Source organism: Platalea leucorodia, assembly GCF_965183815.1.
Source record: "Platalea leucorodia genome assembly, chromosome: 3".
Lineage (NCBI taxonomy): Eukaryota > Metazoa > Chordata > Aves > Pelecaniformes > Threskiornithidae > Platalea > Platalea leucorodia.
This window is the reverse complement of record NC_138825.1, coordinates 5,871,908-5,893,882: the sequence shown is the minus strand read 5'-3', so window position 1 is coordinate 5,893,882 and position 21,975 is coordinate 5,871,908. Positions and strand designations below refer to the sequence as shown.

At 40.5% G+C, this 21,975-nt stretch overlaps 1 protein-coding gene across 1 annotated transcript in view; it reads right to left on the bottom strand.

Annotated features, from left to right (window-relative positions):
- PLCB1 (phospholipase C beta 1) overlaps window positions 1-21,975 on the bottom strand; it is a gene marked incomplete at its 5' end in the record, with an annotated part of 405,623 nt that overhangs the window by 62,360 nt on the left and 321,288 nt on the right. The window contains 9 exons of the mRNA XM_082305814.1: window positions 1,881-1,970; window positions 2,063-2,139; window positions 4,338-4,515; window positions 8,241-8,460; window positions 10,520-10,573; window positions 11,429-11,561; window positions 16,701-16,810; window positions 17,571-17,675; window positions 20,439-20,538. Coding sequence (XP_082161940.1) covers window positions 1,881-1,970; window positions 2,063-2,139; window positions 4,338-4,515; window positions 8,241-8,460; window positions 10,520-10,573; window positions 11,429-11,561; window positions 16,701-16,810; window positions 17,571-17,675; window positions 20,439-20,538 — 1,067 coding nt within the window. The remainder of the gene's footprint in view (window positions 1-1,880; window positions 1,971-2,062; window positions 2,140-4,337; window positions 4,516-8,240; window positions 8,461-10,519; window positions 10,574-11,428; window positions 11,562-16,700; window positions 16,811-17,570; window positions 17,676-20,438; window positions 20,539-21,975) is intronic.

The following is a 21,975-nucleotide window of genomic DNA, read 5'->3' as shown; positions in this document are numbered from 1 at the left end:
GGGGCTGCACGGCTAGAAGGCGCGTCCCCTGGGTGGTGGATAGGGGATCCCTCTCTGGAGGGTGCACCGGATAAAATGGAAGAAGGTGCCGCGAACCAACGCAGCCTAAGGGAAGGCCACCCTGACAGAAAAACCACTGGCCCTCCAAGTCATGGGGGTTGGGCAGGAGGCCAACTACCTCCTCCCGGAAAAAAAATAAAAAGTTGCGGAAACGACGAGCATCAACTCGGAGATGGAGAAAATCAGTAATGAAGTGAGGAGGAGGAGATGGAACTGGATCGGTCATGTCTTGAGGAAAAAACCAACAGAAGACTGCGCTGTGGCCCTCGGGACTCCAGAGCACGCAGCCGCAGACCGATCGAAGTGGAAGAACGATGTTCGCACCTTGTGTGCCTCCTGGCACTGAGAGAATTCAGATTCAGAATTTGTGTAAAAGCTTTAAATAAACACAGCCTAGCCTGGATGACTCGAATGGGATACATCAGGTGGTCGCGCTACTCTCTGTCCTACCGCGAGAATGAGGACAAACTATGTCACTTGACAGAGGAAAGCTGAGTTTCCCATGTAGTTCCCATCTCATCTTTCCCAAGGGCTCTTTGAAAAGCCTGGCAAATGAAAGCCCTGGGGAAAAATGAGAAAAAAAATAAAAGGAAAAAAAAAAGAATTTCTACTTGTCTGTTTCTGAGCCTTTCTCACTAGTGTCTCATTAACCTCTCAGCAAATCATTTCCTATTGCAATTGATTTTTACTGCTATAACATTTTCGTAATGACTACTCTTTTCTAATATGACTTCCATGCCCTCTGACCAGCTCTAACCATATTAAGTCTTTCTCCCTTTATTCATAATCAATTACTTTCATTTTGTTATCTTTTTTCTAGGATGTTCATTAAAATTCTGTAATAACAATTCTTAAATTATCTGATGCGGTTCACTCTGTGTGACCTTCTTTCAGTGTCACCAAATACACAGATACTATGTTGAGAGGCTCCAAAACCTGTGTAAACCTTTTTACCTGTAGAAAACGAAACCTAGTTGTGTCTTTGTTACTTGGCAAAACTCAGATATTCTGAATTTTTCTTTTTTTTTGTTCCTCCTGCATTTTTAACAGTCCTTAAATGTTACTAAAGACTGGTAACAAGAATATTCCAGCAAACAGTGCAAGATTAAAATGCTCCATTTTCTTTTTGAACTGCTTGCCAAAACAAATGAAGGAGGACAAACAAACCTAGATACTGTGCCCTTGGGAAGAATATAATCAACTTGCACAACTACAGTTTGTATTGTCTGGTGGTGCATAAAGAAATTAATATTCCTGTCCCTGTTCACAGCAACTGCACTCTCAGAGCTCAGCTTTCCTCTCCCTTCCACCCAAAGTGACTGCACACTGCATACCACTGTCACTGGAGGAGAATCAGTAGCGCAGCATCTGAGGGGAATTTATCACAAAAGTAGAGCAAACCTTCCAGTGTGTTGCTGCTATCTCTTCCGGAGAGCAGCTTTAACAGAGTTAAAAAAAGATAACACAAATAAAAATCTGAGTTATGGTGAAATCAAACCCTGCAGGAACTGAAGCCACTAAGTCTATTTATACTCAGAGGACTAGTGTCTGGATTAACAGCATCTCGGTGAATCACTCCATCGTGCCACTCGCAGGCATGTCCCCAACCCACACATCAGCACCTTTGCGCTGACCCAGGCTCTCTATTCTCGCAGAACAGGAGATTAGATTAGTCCCAGGAAACGAAATTAGTATCAGCGGAAGTAAGGAGGACTCACTGCTCTGGTGAGGCATTAGTCTGACCTTTCTTTGATTTTCCAGTTGTGAAAAATCTTGTCTCCTCATAACATATAAGGATGCGGATCTAGGGATATACTTACTCTTCCATTTGATTTTTATCCTTGGACTTTGCTTCTGTGATCTTCTCCTGCCTCTTCTTGTCCATTTTTTTCTTCAATTCTTTCTTTTCTCTAAAGCACAAAACATAAGGGCAAGTTCAAAACGTATCTAAACAAAAACAACACAGGAGTAGTAATCAATGATAAGGGGAATAGCACCTTACTTTTCACATGTTTCTTTCAGTTTCTTTAGCTGGCTGTTCTGACACTCCTCTGCTACATCTGTCAACTTCTGAATAAGCTAAAAAAAAATCCCAAGAAACAAAAATATGTATTTTCAGCTAAACACCATACGTGCATCTAAGTTTCCTCAAAAGTCTGCAGCAGACATGGAAGTGTTACACCATTCCCCGATTAATTACCAACAATCAAAAGCCAGTAAACATTCTTACTAGCGTAAATGCATTCTTAACTTGCGGAGCCTAGCCAGACTTGTGTATGTCCAATTTATACAGAAACTATCACTTCTCTGTACATCAAGGTGATATAGTTTCAGAATAGTAAATGTAAACCCAAAATATATTTTGCAGATTTTACCTTTGCTAGGAATTGAAATGCCTACGATAATTCATTGATGGTCACAAAGTGAATTTGCGCAATATAAATTACAAACTGAATCCCTGTGTCACTGAATATTCAAGGTTTTGTGCGAATGCTGAAAACATTCCTCTTGCATTGAGCATTATTACATGAACAGCTTGGATTTCAGGGTGGTCAGGTGGATATTGAAAATTCATGCGTGATAGCTAAGAAAGCTAATTATAGATAATCATAGCCTACATTTTGAACACAGAATGACGGATTCAAAAAATCCGAGTCGTTGGTTTGAAATCTGCTGTGCAGCGCTGGGTCCAGTCTCATTTGGCTTGGAACTGCTAATAAAAAGCATGCTTGTGGTGGTGGTGCTGCCAGGAGAGGACACACGGACAGGGCTTTTGTGCAAGTTCAATGAATGGTGAATAAAAGTGGGAAATGGGACCAATTTGGTTTGATCACCCCCTCTAGTTTAAGTCTGATTCTGTAAAATAATCCTCAGGATGATGAACCAGAGGATGTATAATAATGCCTAGCTGGTCTAATCCAGCTTTTCATTCCTTAGATAAAAGAAAAAAGATACCGACAATAGCCTGTCCTCTAAAAGAAAGACATCAGAAAGAGTCTCTTGGCCGCAAAGCAGATTTTAATTGGAATATTAACTCCTGCACAGCTCAGAGGGAAAACTGTCTGAAGGTCCTCTGCTAAAATACTCATTTATCCTGACACTACCTCACTGGACAATGCTGAAAATGTAACTTTGCTTTGAGAAATGCCATTTCCCATTTTGAAATGAGAAATGAGTTAGCTTATCACATCAACTCAACTATGTGGGTCCAAAATGGTTTGTTTTCGTAAAAATTAAAATCCCTGAGATACAGCCAACAACTGTTACTTGAATGTGAGCGCTCTCCCTGCAGCACAGGTAACCGCGTCCATGCACCCACACTGGAGCAGCTCCCACTGGGTAACGCTGAAGCGATTCACATAGAACTGGTGATAAACAGGGCACTGCTTGGGAACTGCAGCACCCGGCTGTGATCCATGGGAATGAATTTGTGAAAAGGCCTTGCTGAGCAATATCCACACATATTACTCCTCTGACCTGCTCTTTTTGGACAGCAGGGCAGAGCAGACAAATCGCTTCATCCAACAGTAATGAGGGAAAACATCATATAATAGAAAAAAATTGAGAGAGAGGATTGTCTGGAGTTGAGAAACAGTTTGCACTCCCGTAACACCCTTTAAAAATGTTCTTTTCTGCCTGAGAATATCCATCAGCATCAGCTGCCATCTGCCCAAGCTCCTCTATTTCAGCTCAGAGGGCCTATGATCCTGCTGTAGTTTTCAGCCAAACTCCAGCTGTAAAAACACAAGCTGGCTTGGACCGATGGACGCAAAATATTTCTTCACCATATACAGATTATGTCCTGCATCCCCTTAAAGCATTCATCTGCAACAGCAACACCGTTTGGCACAACTCTGTGCCCGAGGGAATGTTTGAATCTATTTTCATTTATTTATTTTCATGGTGTCTTCATTTATTTTCCAGCTAATCCTGCCTCCTTGAGTGTTGTAAGTTTAAAGCGGCAGAACAAAATGGGAACATCATCCGAAAGCTGCAATAAACTGAGACTTAGGTAACTAGAGGTAAAGACTCTCTGTGTTAGCAGTAGTAATAATCCTGTTGCCTTTCTGCTTTCCATCCAAAAAGCCTTCCAAGTCGTTAGAAATGTTAGTGACAAAGTGACACAAAAACCCCTTGAAGTTGCAGCAGACCACAGGGAAATCAAGCTCTGAAATGGACTCCAAGTAAAAGGAAGCCCCACTTAATTACAATGTCATGCTGCTTTCATTACTCGCCCTGAGATCACTAAAGAAAAGCAGACAACATAACAAACGTACCAGCTTAATGTGCTCTCGTTTCTGGTACTTTTCACTGTAATACTGCTCCTGTCGGAGATTTAGCAGCTGCTGTTGTTGCTTCTCCTTCAGCTCAACTAGCTTCTGGGTCATTTCAGAGTCGAGCGCAGCTAATTCCTGTTCAATAGTTGAACTGTGGTCTGGGCTGCCTGTTTCAGATCTGCAAAGACACACACACACCACCGAGGTCTAAGTCATGAGGCATGTACGCTCTGCCCCATATTTAAACCTTGTTTTTAAGGCAGCTGGTTATACGTAGCCCATTAAGAAGTTTCTTAGCACCACATATAGGGCCAGAAGATTATTTTCATTCTAATAAGTCCAATAATTTCATCTTTTAGGAAAAAAATAGCGTTAGCAGTTTATTAATGGGATGGCTATTGCTCTTAAACCTCATTTTACTAACCCATCACGGTGGTGTGAACTGGACTTAGTATAAATGAGCTAGAGATGCAACTGCAAGATTTCCCATAAACAGATGCCCATGGAACTTGTTTATCCACTTCCAGACATGAAACTTGAACATCAAAGCTGCCCAGTCCTCAGCAGAAATGGTGAATGCGAAGTATTTTGAAAACTGAGTCATTCTTACATACGCTTAGCAATAAATTTAAGAGCATAACTTTACATCTGCATTTAGAAAATGCTTAAAATGGTAGGAGCATCCCTTTATTTGGTATTTTCTCCCCCCTTCAGGAAATGCCATGCATAGCACACCCAGAGGAAAGTGCTCGATGGACTGCTGACTTTAGAAGGAAACTTAACAGCCCAGTGGGGAGTAAACCTCAGAAAGGCAGCACATAGGGGCAAAGGAAAAATATAATGAGGAAGCTAAAAAGCAACACTTAGGAACAGTTTTGGGGTTTTTTTTCTTTCTTAAGACAGAAGGAAGGATAGATGTAATTGTGAAAGGAGACATGACGTGACAACACTAAAGTGTTCAAGGGAAAAATAAGCAGCAAAAGCAGTATCATTCTCAGGCCAGCAGTAAACTAAACCCAAGAAAAACATAAAAAAAAAAATAAATTATGCTGTGTCCCTGCTCTGCTGCTGTGTTTACTGCTGTACTCAGGTGTTAAATCAGTTGCCTGGGAAACCTCAGGAACACTGCATGAGATGGAAAAAACAGCAAAGCCTTGAACAGAGAGGGCCGACACTGTGAGAAAAAATGAGTTTGCTACTCAGAAATTTGCAGAGATTACAATGCAGAGAACTTGCTACACTGGCTGCCTACCTTTTCTCTCCCAGGTTCAAGTTTGCAGCTGCTGTCAATTAGAGTAACTTCAACTGAAATACTGTGAAGCTGCTTTCATCAGTCTGAGGATACGAACCAAGGTAGCCTCTTTTTATTTCTTGTATTTTTATTGTGTTTGAATATTCTGCTAAGAGGTTAAGTGGTGTCAGTGTGATAGGTGAGGATAATTTAAATACAGAGCCAGAAGACAGCATTAATGAATACTAAAGTCAGCATATTATGCCATTACACTATACATTTTAAAGCTGACGTTGCCCTTGTATTTTTGGGAAAAAGAAATAAGGCCTATTTCTGAATGCTGGCTGAAATACTAAGACTGTGTTTTAGTGTTTCAGCCATAATCATTAAAGAAACTTCAGAACAGCACCAACAAAACACTTCTGCATGTGTATAAATAAATACTTCAAACTTCTATAGACAATGGCTTTACTGAATCTTGGCCCAATTTTAGACAAGGGCATGAAACATGTATTGCTTCTGACAAGAGACAACACATTTGTATGGCAACCTGATACAGGGACTCCCGATGAAGCAGTGATTTATATTTTGCATTTACAGGCAAACAGCTTCAGTAATAATTCAAAATGATAAAAATCACCTTTTTCCTAGGATGCAGTATTCTATTAGAAGTCTTCTGCTTGAGATAATACATACTTGCAACTTTGAAAATCCCTATAAATCTATTCCTGCCTTTTTAAAATTCAATCTCAGATTTTTAACCTTCAGATTTCTTTGTATCTGTACATAAAACTTCACATCTCTGAAATCACTGTGACAGATCCACCTAATAGACTGCAGGGTTTTATTGCCTCCTATCATGAATGATTTATGGTCAGATCATAATGAAATGAAAAAACAAAATCCTTTTTACTCAAAGATAAATGAGTCATTTATTCAGTTTGTTTTTCTGCTTAAACTTGAATAGAATATGCTACAGAAAAGAAACATGGCATTGTTTTGGCTGCCACTATCTGTCGCACACATTGATGATGGAAAATACAGCAGGTAAAATACCACTGTGTGTGCAGCTGACAACCAGTCACTGAGGGAGTTTGTTAAACTCAAGCATAGAACCCAGAAGCCTGAACACTGGCAACAGTTACGGCCAGCTGAACATAGATATATTCTGAGTGTTAAGCTCTTATTAAGCCCAATGACATTCTGTCATCAGGCAGGCATAAATGGATAAGCTCCTTCCTAGGGACAAGTTATGGCCTGAATCCCAGTCACTGAGAATGAGAGGTACTATCAACAAGGTTAGCAGCCAGAGCATGCTTGCAGCCTTTTTCTCTGATGATCTCCTCTCAAAAACTATCAAGTAATTTTTTTAATGTTCATTCAGTGCCTTCATATTTAAAAACTGCAGCTATATCAATTCTATGTAAAAGTTAAAGGACTTTTGTGCTTATCTAATTACTTGAAAAAATAAATTATCTTAAAATGAAAATGCTGTGTTAATGGGAGAAATAAAAATTTAGGAGGGTACCCCTTCCTGATCATCATTCAGCTGTGACAGTATCAGACACTGATTGTACCTATGTGTGCATGTCTTGCCAGGAGTTAAGAATTGATCTTTATTAACATATAGCTCCTTACCGTATGAACAAGACAATAATTGCGGAAAGATTAATGAGTCATGACAGTCTTTGCATTTCAAATTGATAATGATAAATACAACTCTCCTTTTTTATTATTATCTAAACAAATAATTTAAAAATTAGATCAGCACATACAAAGAGATAGGGCAATGCAAGATTTGGAAAGAGATGTAGCACAGAAGGCGTGTGCATGCAGAGGCATAGCCAAGCAATCATTAAGAGATCCCCAAGTGGTCTGGATCAATCATCATTGAAACAGTAGTCAGATGTTCATAACTTTCAGGTGTTTCTTTCACCTAATTATACATCTGATGCCTTCTACTGAGTTTTTTCCAGGGCTCTAACTTGGAGACAATGCTTTTCATCCCCAAATTCAGAATATCCATTTTACCCATAAATAGCAGAAAAGAGGACTAAGTTTTTTTCCTGTTTTGACACTTGGGTCTCTTCCACCACCAGACAGCACACTGTGGTGGCTCAGAGTAAACCAATTCCTTAATATGGGCAGGATGACCACATGTGCTGGCTGTAAGAACTTCTCCTTGCTCGAAAAAGGAGCTACATTTGAAGTTTGAACTGATACTCCTCCTGAAGGAGGTCAGCATGGGAGAAGATGAGGTGCTCTGATAAAACGCAGTTGACCTGAGTACAAAAGTAAAACACTTTATCCAGATAGGTTTGAGTTCTTTCACGCTGCAGTCTGGTTCCTGAACTGTCCCGGTACATAGGGGATGCCCCCTCTCATAGTTTGTGATTAAGCTCACTACTAACCACTGGCTGCTGTTGCCAGTACAGCTGAGTCACCTACCCATACCAGCGGTCTAGGGTAAGTCCCAAGATAAATATTGTGCGCCCTCATTTACAGGGAGAGAGGCGTAACATGGTGAACAACTTATCTGGCTTCTAGCAGAGAAGCAGCACATCATGGAGAGGGCTTTTTCTGATGATTTCCATATCAAAGGCCCTGACTTCATTTTACCTAGGAATCTTTCTAGGTACAAGCAACAAAAAAAAAAGCTACATTCAACATACCTTTTCTTACTGTCTCTTTTTGCTGTTTTTTCTAAAACTGCTCTTCGTCGCAGGTAGTCGTTCTGGATTTCATTATACTTTGCAGTGTGCTCTTTGATAAGGTCAGTGGTTTTCTTGTGGTGCCTCTTTACAAGGTCCTTCATTTCCTTGTAGTGCTTCTTCTGAAGCTTAACAAAAGACTTCTGTTGTTTTAGCTCCTCAATAGTCTGTGCTTCCACTTCTACAACGACAATAACAAAAGACACTTCAGTTTTCTAATAACGTACGATTTCAATCAGAGAACCCAGAAATTGCCATTAGCAGGAATGAAACAAAGCATGCTTGTTTACTGCTGGTAAGTGAAATGTGCTAGCTTAAACTAACTGAGTAGACTTATCTGGAAATAAGAACACCAAGATGTGTAGCAAAATAAAACCCATGTACTTTCTTTTCTCAACCCCTTTCAAATGCAAAAGATTCCCATCAGCCCAACATATAAAAACACGATCCTGCATAGATATGGCCACCTTTTTGTACCCACTGTACCAACACTTCAAGTCTCCCTTCTCTCTAGATGGGCTACGTAACACGCTGACACCTAAACCCCCTTCACAAACAGCACTTCAGCTGCCTGCTCTCCTGCCTTGACCCGGGCACTGGCTGGAGGCACCTGTCCCGGTATCATCACGGCATCTCGGGAGAGACTTCACTTCTCTCTTGATGGAGACCCTGCATCAGAGGAGTGACGGCCACCTGGCTGCCAGTCCAGTAAAGGATTGGTAGCTAAATGCTGAGAACTGCCCGCCAGCACTGTCACTCCAACAGCAGCTATGAAGGATGTCCTGCTCTGTGAACCCAGATCACAGCTCGAGCTCAGGGTCTGCTAGCCTGACCTGCACGAGCTCATCAGCAATTAAAAAAAAAACACTGGAGGGAATGATGACTTGCATGATCTGGGGTCACAGCTCTGGGGAAGCCAGACTGAAGACCCCTTTCCAGACAACAGACTGACCGTATGAGGCCAGCAGGTACTTCCACAATCTAGGCCAGCCTCTTTCTACTGCACGTGCAGGACACTGAATAAGAGGCAATCAACATGCAGAATTTCATGTCTTATATGTTTTCCACACCTAAATGTAGGCCTACACAAGATTTGGACACGGAATGGGTTCTAACGTAGGAGAATGACTATAAAATAAACTGAGTTATGAGATTTGCAATCTAAACTCTAACTCCAAGCTGGAGGACATGATTCCCAATTGAACAGGAGGGCACGATCTCACCGACAGACCAGTTTGCTTAATGTAATGGTAATTTCAGTTTTGTAGGAGTGTGCTGGTTTTGGCTGGGGTAGAGTTAATTTTCTTCATAGCAGCTACTATGGGGCTATGGTTTGGATTTGTGCTGGAAACAGTGTTGATAACACAGGGATGTTTTAGTTACTGCTGAGCAGGGCTTACACAGAGTCAAGGCCTTTTCTGCTTCTCCCCCCACCCCACCAGCGAGTAGCTGGGGGTGCACAAGAGGCTGGGAGGGGACACAGCCGGGACAGCTGACCCCAACTGACCAGAGGGACATCCCGCACCATGCTCAGCATGTAAAGCTGGGAGAAGAAGAAGGAAGGGGGGGATGTTTGGAGTGATGGTGTTTTGTCTTCCCAAGTAACGGTTACACATGACGGAGCCCTGCTTTCCTGGAGATGGCTGAACACCTGCCTGCCGATGGGAAGTAGTGAATGAATTCCTTGGTTTGCTTTGCTTCCATGCACGGCTTTTGCTTTAATTATTAAACTATCTTTATCTCAACCCACGAGTTTTCTCACTTTTACTCTTCTGATTCTCTCCCCCATCCCACCGGCGGGGAGTGAGTGAGCGGCTGGGTGGTGCTTAGTTGCTGGCTGGGGTTAAACCACGACAAGGAGCAATGTGAACACCGCAAGGCTAATGAAGATAAAATAGTTTCACTACTATTCACAATATTCAGAGCAAATTTATCTTCTGTTCTCATAACAATGCTGGTCTTTTGTCTGCATTAGACAGTTGTGCTTGTGAAACTACAACAATGGGATATTTTTTAAAAAATTCCCTGTTGGCACCCAATACTGATCTCATGAAACGTGCTCAAACATTTAATAACTTCAAAGTTTAGGAAGAAAAGATGGTATGTACATTTTCTGTGAATTACTGCAGTCCTAATCACTCAAAGAAATGTCTAAGCCAGATGGCCTATTTCATAAAAAAATATGTTTCTCTTGACAAAGAAGTGTATCATTCGTGCAGTGTAAACTGTGTATTTATTACCTGTGAGGACACTCTGAATAAGATCTTCTGTCTTTGCAGGTGCTTTCACCGAACCTAGAGGTAAAAGAGGTGACTGATTAAAACAACAGCCATTATTGTGCCGCTTGATTGCATATTAAAACATGGCAGGTGACACAGGACATACACTGACACGGCATTTATCAATCACTTGAGAAAACATATCTCTTGAGCAGAAGAGCAGCAACAAGGAAAACACCACCGATCCTGTGAACCAACACGAAAAGGTAACCTTCCAAAAACCCACCCGAGCTTTGTTGTTTTACTTATGAGGAAGCTGTTATTGAACTCACTGATACTTGCTCATACAAGTCACTGAAGCGGTATTGGGCTGCTGGTTAGTACAACTGCCCTATATTACGATGTCAGTGCAATATTTCTGTACACAAGATGAATCCAGCCCCTTGGAAGTCAGTTAGATCAAGCCTATGAAGACTGCAGTCATAAAATTATAAACCCTGTGGTTTAAGAAGCATTTGTTATAGGAGACATGTCAATACAAAATACATAAGTATCTAAGGCTGTATTTTGTGTGTGGAATAAGATATAACTACATGCATAAATTAGGCATATTTGTAAAAACAATTTAAAGAGATTCCTGCACTTGCAGAACAACAAAAAACCCTCAGCAAATTTTCTTGCTTGTAATGAACTTCCACCACAAAAATACAAGATATTTGATTATTTGAAGAAGACTGGGCCTAACAGCATACTAAAGTAGTGGGAAAATTTCCACCTATTTTATAAAAACAAAACAAACAAGCAAACACACACAAAACCCCCCCTTTGTTCTTTACATGCAAAGCACATGAAGAATTATTATCCAGATTTATTTTGAAAAGACTAGACTTTTTTTGGTTTCCTTTTTTTTTTTTTTTTTTTTTTTTTTACCTGGTGTTGGTTGGCTATGGACAACCTGAGTTGCTGGTTTCGGTGTAAGAGAGGCAGTGTAATTTACTCCATTTTCTGCTGGTGTTGGCCTAGGTTCATTGTTAGCTTCGGATGGTGCATCTCCATGGTCAATCTGAAAATACATCATGATTTACATCACTCTTCCCAACTAACAGACTTAAAATTATTTATTTGCAGGTCTAGTTTAGCCTCTTTTTTTAAATGTAAAATTCTGGAAATGTTATATAAAAATCATTCTCAAAGAAAACAAACAAACAAAAAATATCCTTAAGTGCCATGGTAATCCAGGTGGTTCATTTTTGCAGGGTAAATTTCAAGAAGAAATAGAGCATGTATTATTCTGAAAAAGTATTTTTATTTTAAGCAGATATAACTCAACAGGGACGTTTTTCAGTACAGTATATATTAGCTGCACCAGATGTGAAATCTGTATTTTATTGAAAAGCATTGTTCTCTGCCATTAAACCTTTCTAGAAATAATGTAGAAGCTGGCATGAAAATGCTACTCAAATCCCTGCTGTGAACAAAACGCGTCCACAAAATTACTTTTAAATTTCGTAGATACACACAGCCCTATCATTATTCACTGTTCTTACAGAACAGAGACATACTTCTGATTCCCAAGATCTTACATTCTTGTAATTACACTCCAAGGATAGTATGTAAACAGTACCTCCATCCTGCTGCATAAATACATCTGCAGTATCCAAATATTTAAGCATTTTCCACGATCTTTTCTTTCTCTCCAGTTTCCTAAAGGCTCGGGCTTACAGCGTACGTTGTACTACGCATTGAATATCTTATCGTTTTCCTTGTGACCATCAGGTTTTAAGCAAGCACCCAGCACTCAACAAACAGAAGGCCATTCAAAGCAATTTTTATTTTGAAATGGCCAAGCCTGCCTTCCTGCTGTCCCTGCGAGGGGCCAGTTGCCATGGTGTCTCAGGGTAGTTTTGGATTCGTTCCTTCAGCTGCTCCCATTTCACTCTTTGATGGTAATCACATTACATGCAGAGGCAGGATACCACAGTTGGTTTTTTTCTCCTTGATTACCCCACACTTGCAAAATATCAGCCTGCACTGCATCAATAGAAGCAAAATACATTTTCATCTGTTCTGTGCTGCTCCTGCCACTGATCTGCTTTATCTTGCCCCTGACAACATACTGTATATTGCAAAAGGATTTCTGTCTTAACAGCCTATTTCTACCAAAATTACAGGAGAGAGATACTGCAGTCAGAAACATGATGCAATTGAAAACCAATGCCAACAACTTCATTTATATCAAGCAGGAATGACTGCAATAAAATAAGGAGAAACATGATCTAGCCAACATTTATGACAGTAGAACAATGTGACTGGCAAAAGCCGTAGCTGTGACAAACACACACGGACATGGTTATCCCCTCAGTTCTCCTTAAAATGTAAGCCTCACAGGATGCAATTCATTAGTTTAATAGAAACAGTATTTGATACATAGATCATCAACAGTTAATACAAATGAAGCTAGAAATCTTAACATCTGGTAAGTTTGTGCCCCAAAAGTCACTGCATGGGGAAGTGGGTATTACTCTTCTTTTTTTGTGGGACTAGGTTTGTATGTGGTGCAAAATGCTGCATCACAGCTTGTTGAGAAACTATGAACATCGCCTGTCAGTTTTGGACATAAAACATCTGTTTTCAGAAACTAAAGCAGAAATGTGAGACAGGATCAGGAAGTGAACAAAGAGTAATTTTCACTACATCAAGCAATCTAATCTCATTAAAAAGTACTTTCTCTTCTCATAATTCACCACACAGAATCCTAAAATAAACATGGTTTTTCCTCAGCGGAGAATATTTTAGGCTCTTTTTAAAACATGATGTAATCCAGCCTTATAATTTATAGTTTTAATATTCGCAGAAAGTGGTTTATATTCCACATGTTGCCATGTCTTTTGCAAGACAGTATATTTACTAAGCAGAAAGATACATACCCATACAGGTATGTATCTGTATGGTCTGTTTTTATTTCTACAGGGAAAAGGAGCTGCAATGTATTCGGGCTGGGAGATCTCCTCCATACTGCACTGTTAGACTAGGTGGGCAGTTCTTAAGTCAGTTTGCTTCTATCCTCCTTGGCAAAGAATAAGCAAGCGTAAGCAAGGTCTCCCTATAAGAAGTGTCAGATCAACTTCATTTCCATTACTGTAACTTGATGCAACCACGATGATTTGAAAAATTATGCCTGAATTTTCATTTTAAATAGTGGTATCAGATAGGCTAAGTGCAGCTGCTCTCCTAGAGATGTTTTTGTTTACTTTCCCTATCAAAAACATTTTACTTAACCAAAGAAGCCATCTGGAGTGATTACACAGATTTGATTTACACCCAGGCATGCAAAACAATAGTTTCCATTTCAACACTGTTTTATGGGTAGAAACAACAGGTCAGACGCTCTGCTGCTTCCATGTCAGACACGTTACCGAGCCAGCAAGGCCTCCCAACTCCCTGACTCTGCAGTGGGAATTAACACGCAGCCCCAGCGACGCTACGCCAGCAGGCACAGCCAAAACGCATTTTACTCTGGCTAGCTTTTCCTAGGCCCCTACACACTTCTGCTCCTGTGACTGTGGGGACGAAAACATACAAATTAGTTACATCAATCTACTTTAAGCTGGGACTAATTCATCCCAAGAAACTCCCAGCTGCAAATTTCACGGCTTATTCCTCCTGTCTGTAAAGGACACCAAAGAGGGGAAGAGAAGGCAACCTTCGCTACCTATATGCTCGTAAAAATTTACAATGTATTCTGATAAGTACAGTTAAAGGTGCAAAACCCACACTGCAGCTATTACAATGCCTCCATTCTGCAAAAATAGCTGTTCTAAGGCCAGGCTGGAAAGCAAGAACTGGAAGTTAGGTACTGACCAGAAAGCTAAAGGTAGGAATTCGCATTATGCTTATGACGGGAACATTCCAAATAAGTACAGAAAAGATGCTGTAAATTTTGTCAGTTCTTCGGCATTCTTCGTTTATGTTATTGCACTAATAATTAACAGGCAGCGTGATTTGAAACCTAAAGAAAGGCTAATTTATTTGTTCAAAACAATGCACTATTAGGGAGCTTATTTGACTACTGTTTTGCAAGAAGTCTGGGGAACTTCTTACAGAGATGAAGTTGAAACTTCTAGGTAGCAGAGAAAAAACCTCAGTTTTCCTGTGACAGCTGCAAGAACCCAGCTCAGATAAATAAATGTGCGTGAGGGGAGGGAAAGAGGAGTGGGGAGGTGGAATCTGTGCTAGGAGACAGCACAGCTTTGCACACAAACATTTATAGTGTGTCAATTTGAAACCGTACATAGGAAAATTGAATCCAGGTGCACTTACGTGTACGTTTCTGGCAAATATACTTGGGTTTATTTAGCTATGTTGCCGGTGAACGTACTTGCAGTTATTAACTGATGTGATTCTCGTGGGCCAATATAAGTGAACAAAACAGCCCTGCTGACTGATGAAGAAAACGTTATCATCACATAACATGATCAGGCAATTCCAGATTTCCAAGTACAGCCCAGCTGCCAAATATCTTACCCAGAATGGGCATTTATAAATAGAAGGTAACAACGGTGTATTTAGATTGCCACTTAAAGTGGCAATTTTGTACTTGTCCCTTGCTACTGCATCTGAATGGTTACACATTTTTAGCAAACGCACCGCTAAAGTCATTACAGTTTTCTTTTAAAAAATATTTGTCTGCTATTCCAAAATAAGCTTCTTTATCCTATGAGCTTTCAAGCTCCTTGAGACATGGTAGCACTACCTGAGCGCTACAATTCGTCTTTCCTTCTTCCCATTTGCTTTAGAAGATACTCTGTGACAGAATTTTTTAACTAACAAATAAGCCGGTACAGACCAGGAAAATCTGTACTTTTTCAAAAGTAAAAATGACCTCTAAGGTATTTAAAGGATTATGTTAAAAAAAGACTTTGCTATTAAAATAGAATCTCATGTGTAGAGCGTCCTAGATAAATGTCTAGGATACTATTGAGCATTTCAGTGTCCTCATTCAGCCGAACTTGTGACACTGCACAAAGAGTAAATTGTTGGCCACTGAATTGTAATGACTTTCACTCATCTGGTCTGCTTTGGGAATGTATTCTTGGTTACAAAATCTAGTTCAATGAGGCTTTGCACATTTGAGAATTGAAGAAGACAGGTACCAGAGCTGAGGGCAGTTTAGGATTATAAAGCATTTCTCCGTCTTCGCTAGAGACCTGTACCAAGTGCCTTTTGATTCACATGATGTGCCTAACATCTGACACAAGCAATCTTTAAAAGACAAGGTTGATATTTTCAAACGCTGCTAGAAGACGTCCCAATGACAATGTCTGGAACAGAGAGACGGAACATTTGAATGAGCAGAGAGTTTATCAGAAACCAAAGCTGAACTGCCAGTACTCTCAATTATGCTCAAAATAACATCTAGGCACAACACCTCCAATTATACAGAAAAATAGGGTTACGGGTTAGTCTGTAGGTAACCACATATAGCCAAACAGATACCTAACAACTGAAAATGTGGCTCCCGTAGTTTTCAGCTACGCTAGAATAGGTCTGAACATTTATTTACTCTATGGTCTCCTCCCTCTTCATCTCTCTCTCTAAGATCTATGAAGGGTTGGATCAGTTGACCTCCAGAGGCCCCTTCCCATCTAAATTATTGTATGATTATACTGGGTCTCTTCAGAGCATGACTGCTCACAGAGAATGTATAGAGACATCATAATCCAAGATACACGAATGTTTCTGAACAGAATAACCTCTCCAGAAACAGAGCCTGAAATTCCGGAAAGTCTGTAATATTTTCGGGAAAAGCTACTAATACAGAGTTATCTTTTTTTGTGAGGGGAACTTCAGCATCACACTGGAAAACAACAGGCAATGGCTTACGAAGATTTCATTTACTATGTAACAAAGTTGCAAATCAGCATACACATAACATGGTTTTTCATTCAGCTTTTGGAGTCTCTTTACCTCTGAACAGTAACTTGCTGCATGCATGACATGCTGCCTTCAGTGAAACCACACGCGCAGCGCAATGCTTCTCGGCTATAAGGTACCCTAGTCTCATTCTAGGTGCGATGTTTACAGGTGTTCAAGTAATCAACACATACAATTCTCATTGACTTTCAATATTTGTCTTTCTAAGCAAAGTAGGTGCTTTTAAATACTATAACATAATTTGCAGAGACTCTGAAATCTCCCTTACCTCTTTCTTTACCTCTTCTTCATCTTCCAGAGTCAGTGCAGCCAGTTGCTTAGCTCTCTGCTCCATCAAGTTTACATATCTGATTGGATTAGATAAGGCCTCGATCACATCTAGAAATAATGCAAATACTTCAGTTTCAAACCTCTTATGTTATGGTTCCAGTGCTCCTCGGGTGTTAAGAAAGAGCCTGTATTTTTCATACAGATCTGCTGCTGATAGGTACTCCCAGGTCCTAGAAACAACAGTGGAGGGGAGTACACCATCATGCACAAATACTCCCACACGAACCCTCTTTGAGTTTGTGCTTGGGTCTCCTGGATGTACATTTTCTGCACAGTGTTTTATGATGGATTTTCAAAGCTTAGAGCATCAGTCAACTAGGATCCTGCTTCACGCAAGGCACAGAGGAGCATTAATAAAAATGCTGTTTTTTAAAAAAAAATCAAAATAGCTACACAGAATACTGTTTTTCACTGAAGATGCACAGTATGGTCTTTAAACCTATGCTTGCTTAGTCCATTCCAAGAAACAATGCTCTGCATTCAGCATGGCACTTTGCTTAGGAAACAATTACATACTGCTGTGTTGTGTAAGCAAAGTTTCATTTATGTTTCAATGGCAAATACCTGGGGTACTTCCTCCTTTAGAGTCATACGAGGTCTGCTGAAAAGAGTTGGCCCTAATCCTAAACCTCAGACAGGCCACTGTAAATCAGGCCATCTCGTATGAGTGATGAGACGTAATGATCCATCAGCTGAAGAGGTTTGTTCACAGGACTGTTATCCCAATATGGCAAGTCATCTACACCACATTCATTTTGCGTTTCAATTAACCTCTATATTTGCCAGTCGGAAAATGTCACAGAATTACCTGCATACGTATCAGGTACGTAGTCTTTGACCTCTATGTACACGAAGAGAGCTGGCAGTGTCAAAGGTTGGTTCCTCTCATTCCTCAAACAGATGTAGTGATAGCCTGCAAAACGAGAAACAACCAGTTCAGAGCATACACTCTTCCGCAGGCATTTCCAGTGTAATTGTGTTATCATTTGTTATTTATAGTGTGGCTCCAACTGAGCAAGCAACCCCAGGGACTTCTGGTAGGGGAAGATTTACCTGAAGGTTTCAGAGTTAAGTATGCAGACAAGGGACTGTTAGAAAGGCACATGACACTGCAGTTTAAAATAGTATTTTCCCTTTATTTTTACATCTGTGAATAATGCTAAAAAATGTCATTTATATAACTTTTGATGCATTCTATTTCATTACCTTTGGCTGGATTTTTTTTCTAGTTTCAGAGCTCTTATTTAATTTTCAAAAGTGACCCTTGTAATACTCAGGAATCTGAACAGCCAAGTAAAACTGAGATGTAATAGTCCATCCACAACACAGTATCTAACTCAAAAAACAGACAATGTGCCACTATATCTACAAAGCGTGTGTGTATGGATCCTATCATGTGACCAACCTTAGAAATACATCTGAAAAAAGACTATTTTCAGACTGTTTTGAAAGCTGGCTGACTTGTAAGAGTAAGGGCACACATTACAGTGCAGCTTCGCCAAGTTAATGGCGAGGCACCACAGATGGGGCAGCCCCAAACCGTTTCTCCCAGCCACCTACCACCATCACCTCTCTTGCGCACTGACACTTTTCTGACTTTGTAGATTGGCAGCTCAGCAAGCTAAACTCTGGGAAAAGCAACCTTCAGAAACTGCAAAGAGTCTTCCATCAGTTTAGCTCCCCAAAACGCCCCATTGTAAGGTTAGACAGACTAATGACAGCTTAAAGACAGTGATGGAAGCATCACCGTGCTGCAAAGCTGCATCCTCTGCCTCACAAGTTGGTGCCTCCCGCACCGTGGCTGAAGCTGTTCTTCTAAGGCTTGATTAAGGAGCCGCACATACGGGTAGGGTCAAGATACAAGTCACAAGCAGGATGCACTTATCTGGGGGGATCCTCACTTGGCTGATGTGAACAACTTCCTCCCCAAGTAATGGTTAAATCCTTGCTTTGGGAATAATGGTAATTCTGTGCATTTGTGTGACAGTATGATATGGTTTTCAATAATGTCTCAGAAAAGAGAGAAATGACGTATTACAAACGTTTCTCAGTTCCCTTAAGCTCCTCCAGCAAATTTTCAGCATGTACACAAACTAAAACCAACATGCTGTTTTCCATCACATGCTGTAAACTAATGATTACTGGAGTCAAAAGGACAGAAGATAGGCCTGCGGGTAAAAGCTCTCAAAAGTCCTTGTATGATTTATCACAGTGGCCTTTGTTCTAAAAAGCACAAGCTTAAAAGCAAGTACATGATTCAGTGCTCTGCTGAATGGACTCTGTGCTGCGTGAAGGGTGAGTGCCATGAAAGGGGATCAGCTGTGCTAAGAGTTCACTTTCACCAGAAGAGGGAAATCCTTCACATCCCCCTTTCTCCTCTCCAGTCACCTATCTTCCTCTGGAGCTCAGCGGATCCTCCAGGAGGCAATTATATCCATTAAGCTAAGAGAAAACAGTGGGGAGTTTTCTGGTGGATTCATAAGGTGCGTTGGCTCATAAAAAAGGTGTGGAAATTGGCAGAGGTGGCAGAACAGAATGGCCAGGGATGCACGGCCAAGGGAAGGGAAGGAGAAGGGAAAGAGAAGTGACAACTGGTGAGGAAATCCTGGAGCAGTGATGTGCCCTGCAGCCACCTCCCACGGCTAGTCTGTGTGCACTTGCAGCGAGGCCATGCCACCCACACCAGCTAAGGGAAAACCACTTGGAGTTCTTCTTAGAAAAGCCCTGACATCACCTTCCATAAGAGAAGGGACTGATTTATACATTACTTGAGATCAGATCTCCAGGAATAATATGGACAGCAACTGTTTAGATACAGGGATATGCGAGTTTTGTGCTACTGCTGGGACTGGCTAGGTAAGGTACAGGGTAGGTACAGATATTCTGCCTTTTCCAGTGTGAGTGAAGCTGGGAGCATGTTTATGGGCCATATGCTTGCCCTAATTTAGTTTCCTCCCCTCCCCTCACTGGAAAAGCTGGCGCTGAAGTCGAACGCTTCTCTTGCTCAAAATGCCAATGTCACTGCATCTTTCTGAAACATGATCTCTAACAAGTCTCTGGCCTGGAAAATAAGGGCTGAGTTGTTGCACAAGACAATTTTCAGTTAAGTGGCCACTAATTATAATAGAAATAATTATATGATTTGGAAGAGACCACTAGTGATTTTTTTTTTTTTTTTTTTTTTTAAATTTTCAGCAATAAAGATGAAAGTAATTTTGGGTTGATTTAAAGGTTTTGCAGAGATACAACAACTTGCATATAGGTCAGTCCTTGCATGCATGTAAAAATTACATTGGAGGAGCATATTTTGCTTTCATTCCCAGCAATCTCCCATTCTTACAAAGATGACATCAAAATTGGCTGTTGCTGCCCTCTTTCCTCTTAAAAGTGTACAATTGCACTTCTTAGCATAAAATGGTGAACATGCAGTTGATCTACTGGAGACCAGTAAGTGCCAACCATGCCTCTGATGCTTAATTCTATTGGTTTTCCTGGTTCATTACAAATCTCAATTTCTGGTGAAATACGGTATTTTCCTTTACAAAGTTGAGATAGATTACTCAAATCCCCAGTTGCTATAAATCTGCAGAGTGGCTGCTGATTTACAGCACTGGGATTCTGGCTTGCGGCTTCTTTTCACTACATAATGTTTGTCCCAATGGAGAAAAAAGTTTACCTGGTCGAATTGCTGAGACTGGTAATATCCGATGACCAATAAATTTCCCTCCTTCTTCATACACTGCTAGCCTCAAACACGCCAAGGAAGGTAAAACGACCTAGAAGGCAATATTGTTGCATTATTAACTTTCTGCTCTGAATGAAACAGCTCCTTCCAGACATAGGCTATATAGCAGACAGAAAGAGAAAGTTCAGTCTAGCAGAAAGTAACATCTGCACATCCATAGGAAGGTCTTATCATATAAAAGGTCAAGGTGTATGCACCTGTGTGTCAAAATAACTCTCATAGAAACATTTTTCAATCAAGAAACTTGACATGGGATGTGTGCATAGTATGTTGAATCCAGCAATTTGACCCTACATTTCCAATATGATACAAGGGACTTTGGCAGCTCAACTCCTATCGCACTTGAATGCCACTCTGTTTCCTGCTTATTACTCACAGCCCTACATGTTTTCTTTCCTTTGTGTTTGTGCCAATGGGATTACTTACTTCTGAGAAAAGCCACTGAAAAAGGCATATTAGTGTTAAAAACTCAACAAGCAACTCAACCTGTTTTGCGGAGTGTGAATGTATGAATTACGTGAACCATGTCAACACCAGCAGAATTTTCCAGTGCTGCAGCACACTCACTGGCTGGGCTAAAGACGTTTAATCAGGCAGGATGTTTACTAGCCTTGGATGCTTTCTTGGCACTACATAAGAAAGAAGGCCAAACAGTGAAAAACAGAAAACAACAAATCAAAAAAGGTTACTTAAACTACTCAACTAAGATAGGAATCTTTAATATTACTTTAAAAAAAAAAAAAAAAAAAAGTGTAGCATAATTCATCTCATTTTCTTACTTAATGCAAATATACCTACAAATACACATATTTTTAACCCGGGCACAGATATGCATTTTTTCAGAACATGCGCTAGAATTTATCGGGGGGGGGGGGGGGGGGGGGGGCAAAAAAAAAAAAGGCAACAATCCAAAATGAAAGAGTTTCTCTAATTTATTTTCAAGATTACTAAAAATAGTCATCTATGCTTCTCTGAGCACAGAGGCAGTCAGGCACGATCGTTAACTAAATAGAGAAATGAAGTACACTAATTAGAAGTTCATTACAGAAGAAAAACACTAGTGATGTTTCCAAACTTAAGCTCTGGCAGGCTGCCAAAGGAAAGTCATTCAGAAGGCCAAATATTCAGGGAAAAGGGCTGTACTCCCTAGAAAGCAGGGCTGCAAGTAGCAATTGTATAAACATCTCTGTGAACTACATTTGCCTAGAGAAATACAAAAGAAATTGTTTTACAAACACCTGGACTCAGGATCCATTTGACCACGGTGCCCAATAAGCAAAACCCAGAAATCCTGTTAGGAAACTGGCTGCCAAGTATATTGTGAAGCACAACAAGACATTCACGTTGCACAATCCTAAAACATGCTCAGGATTTTCTGCTCCCTCAAAGTTTAGAGAATTGAGTCTGAGTGCTATTGTTCAAATTGCCTGAGTAACTCAGGAGCCTACATCTCATTTCAAGTGGATGG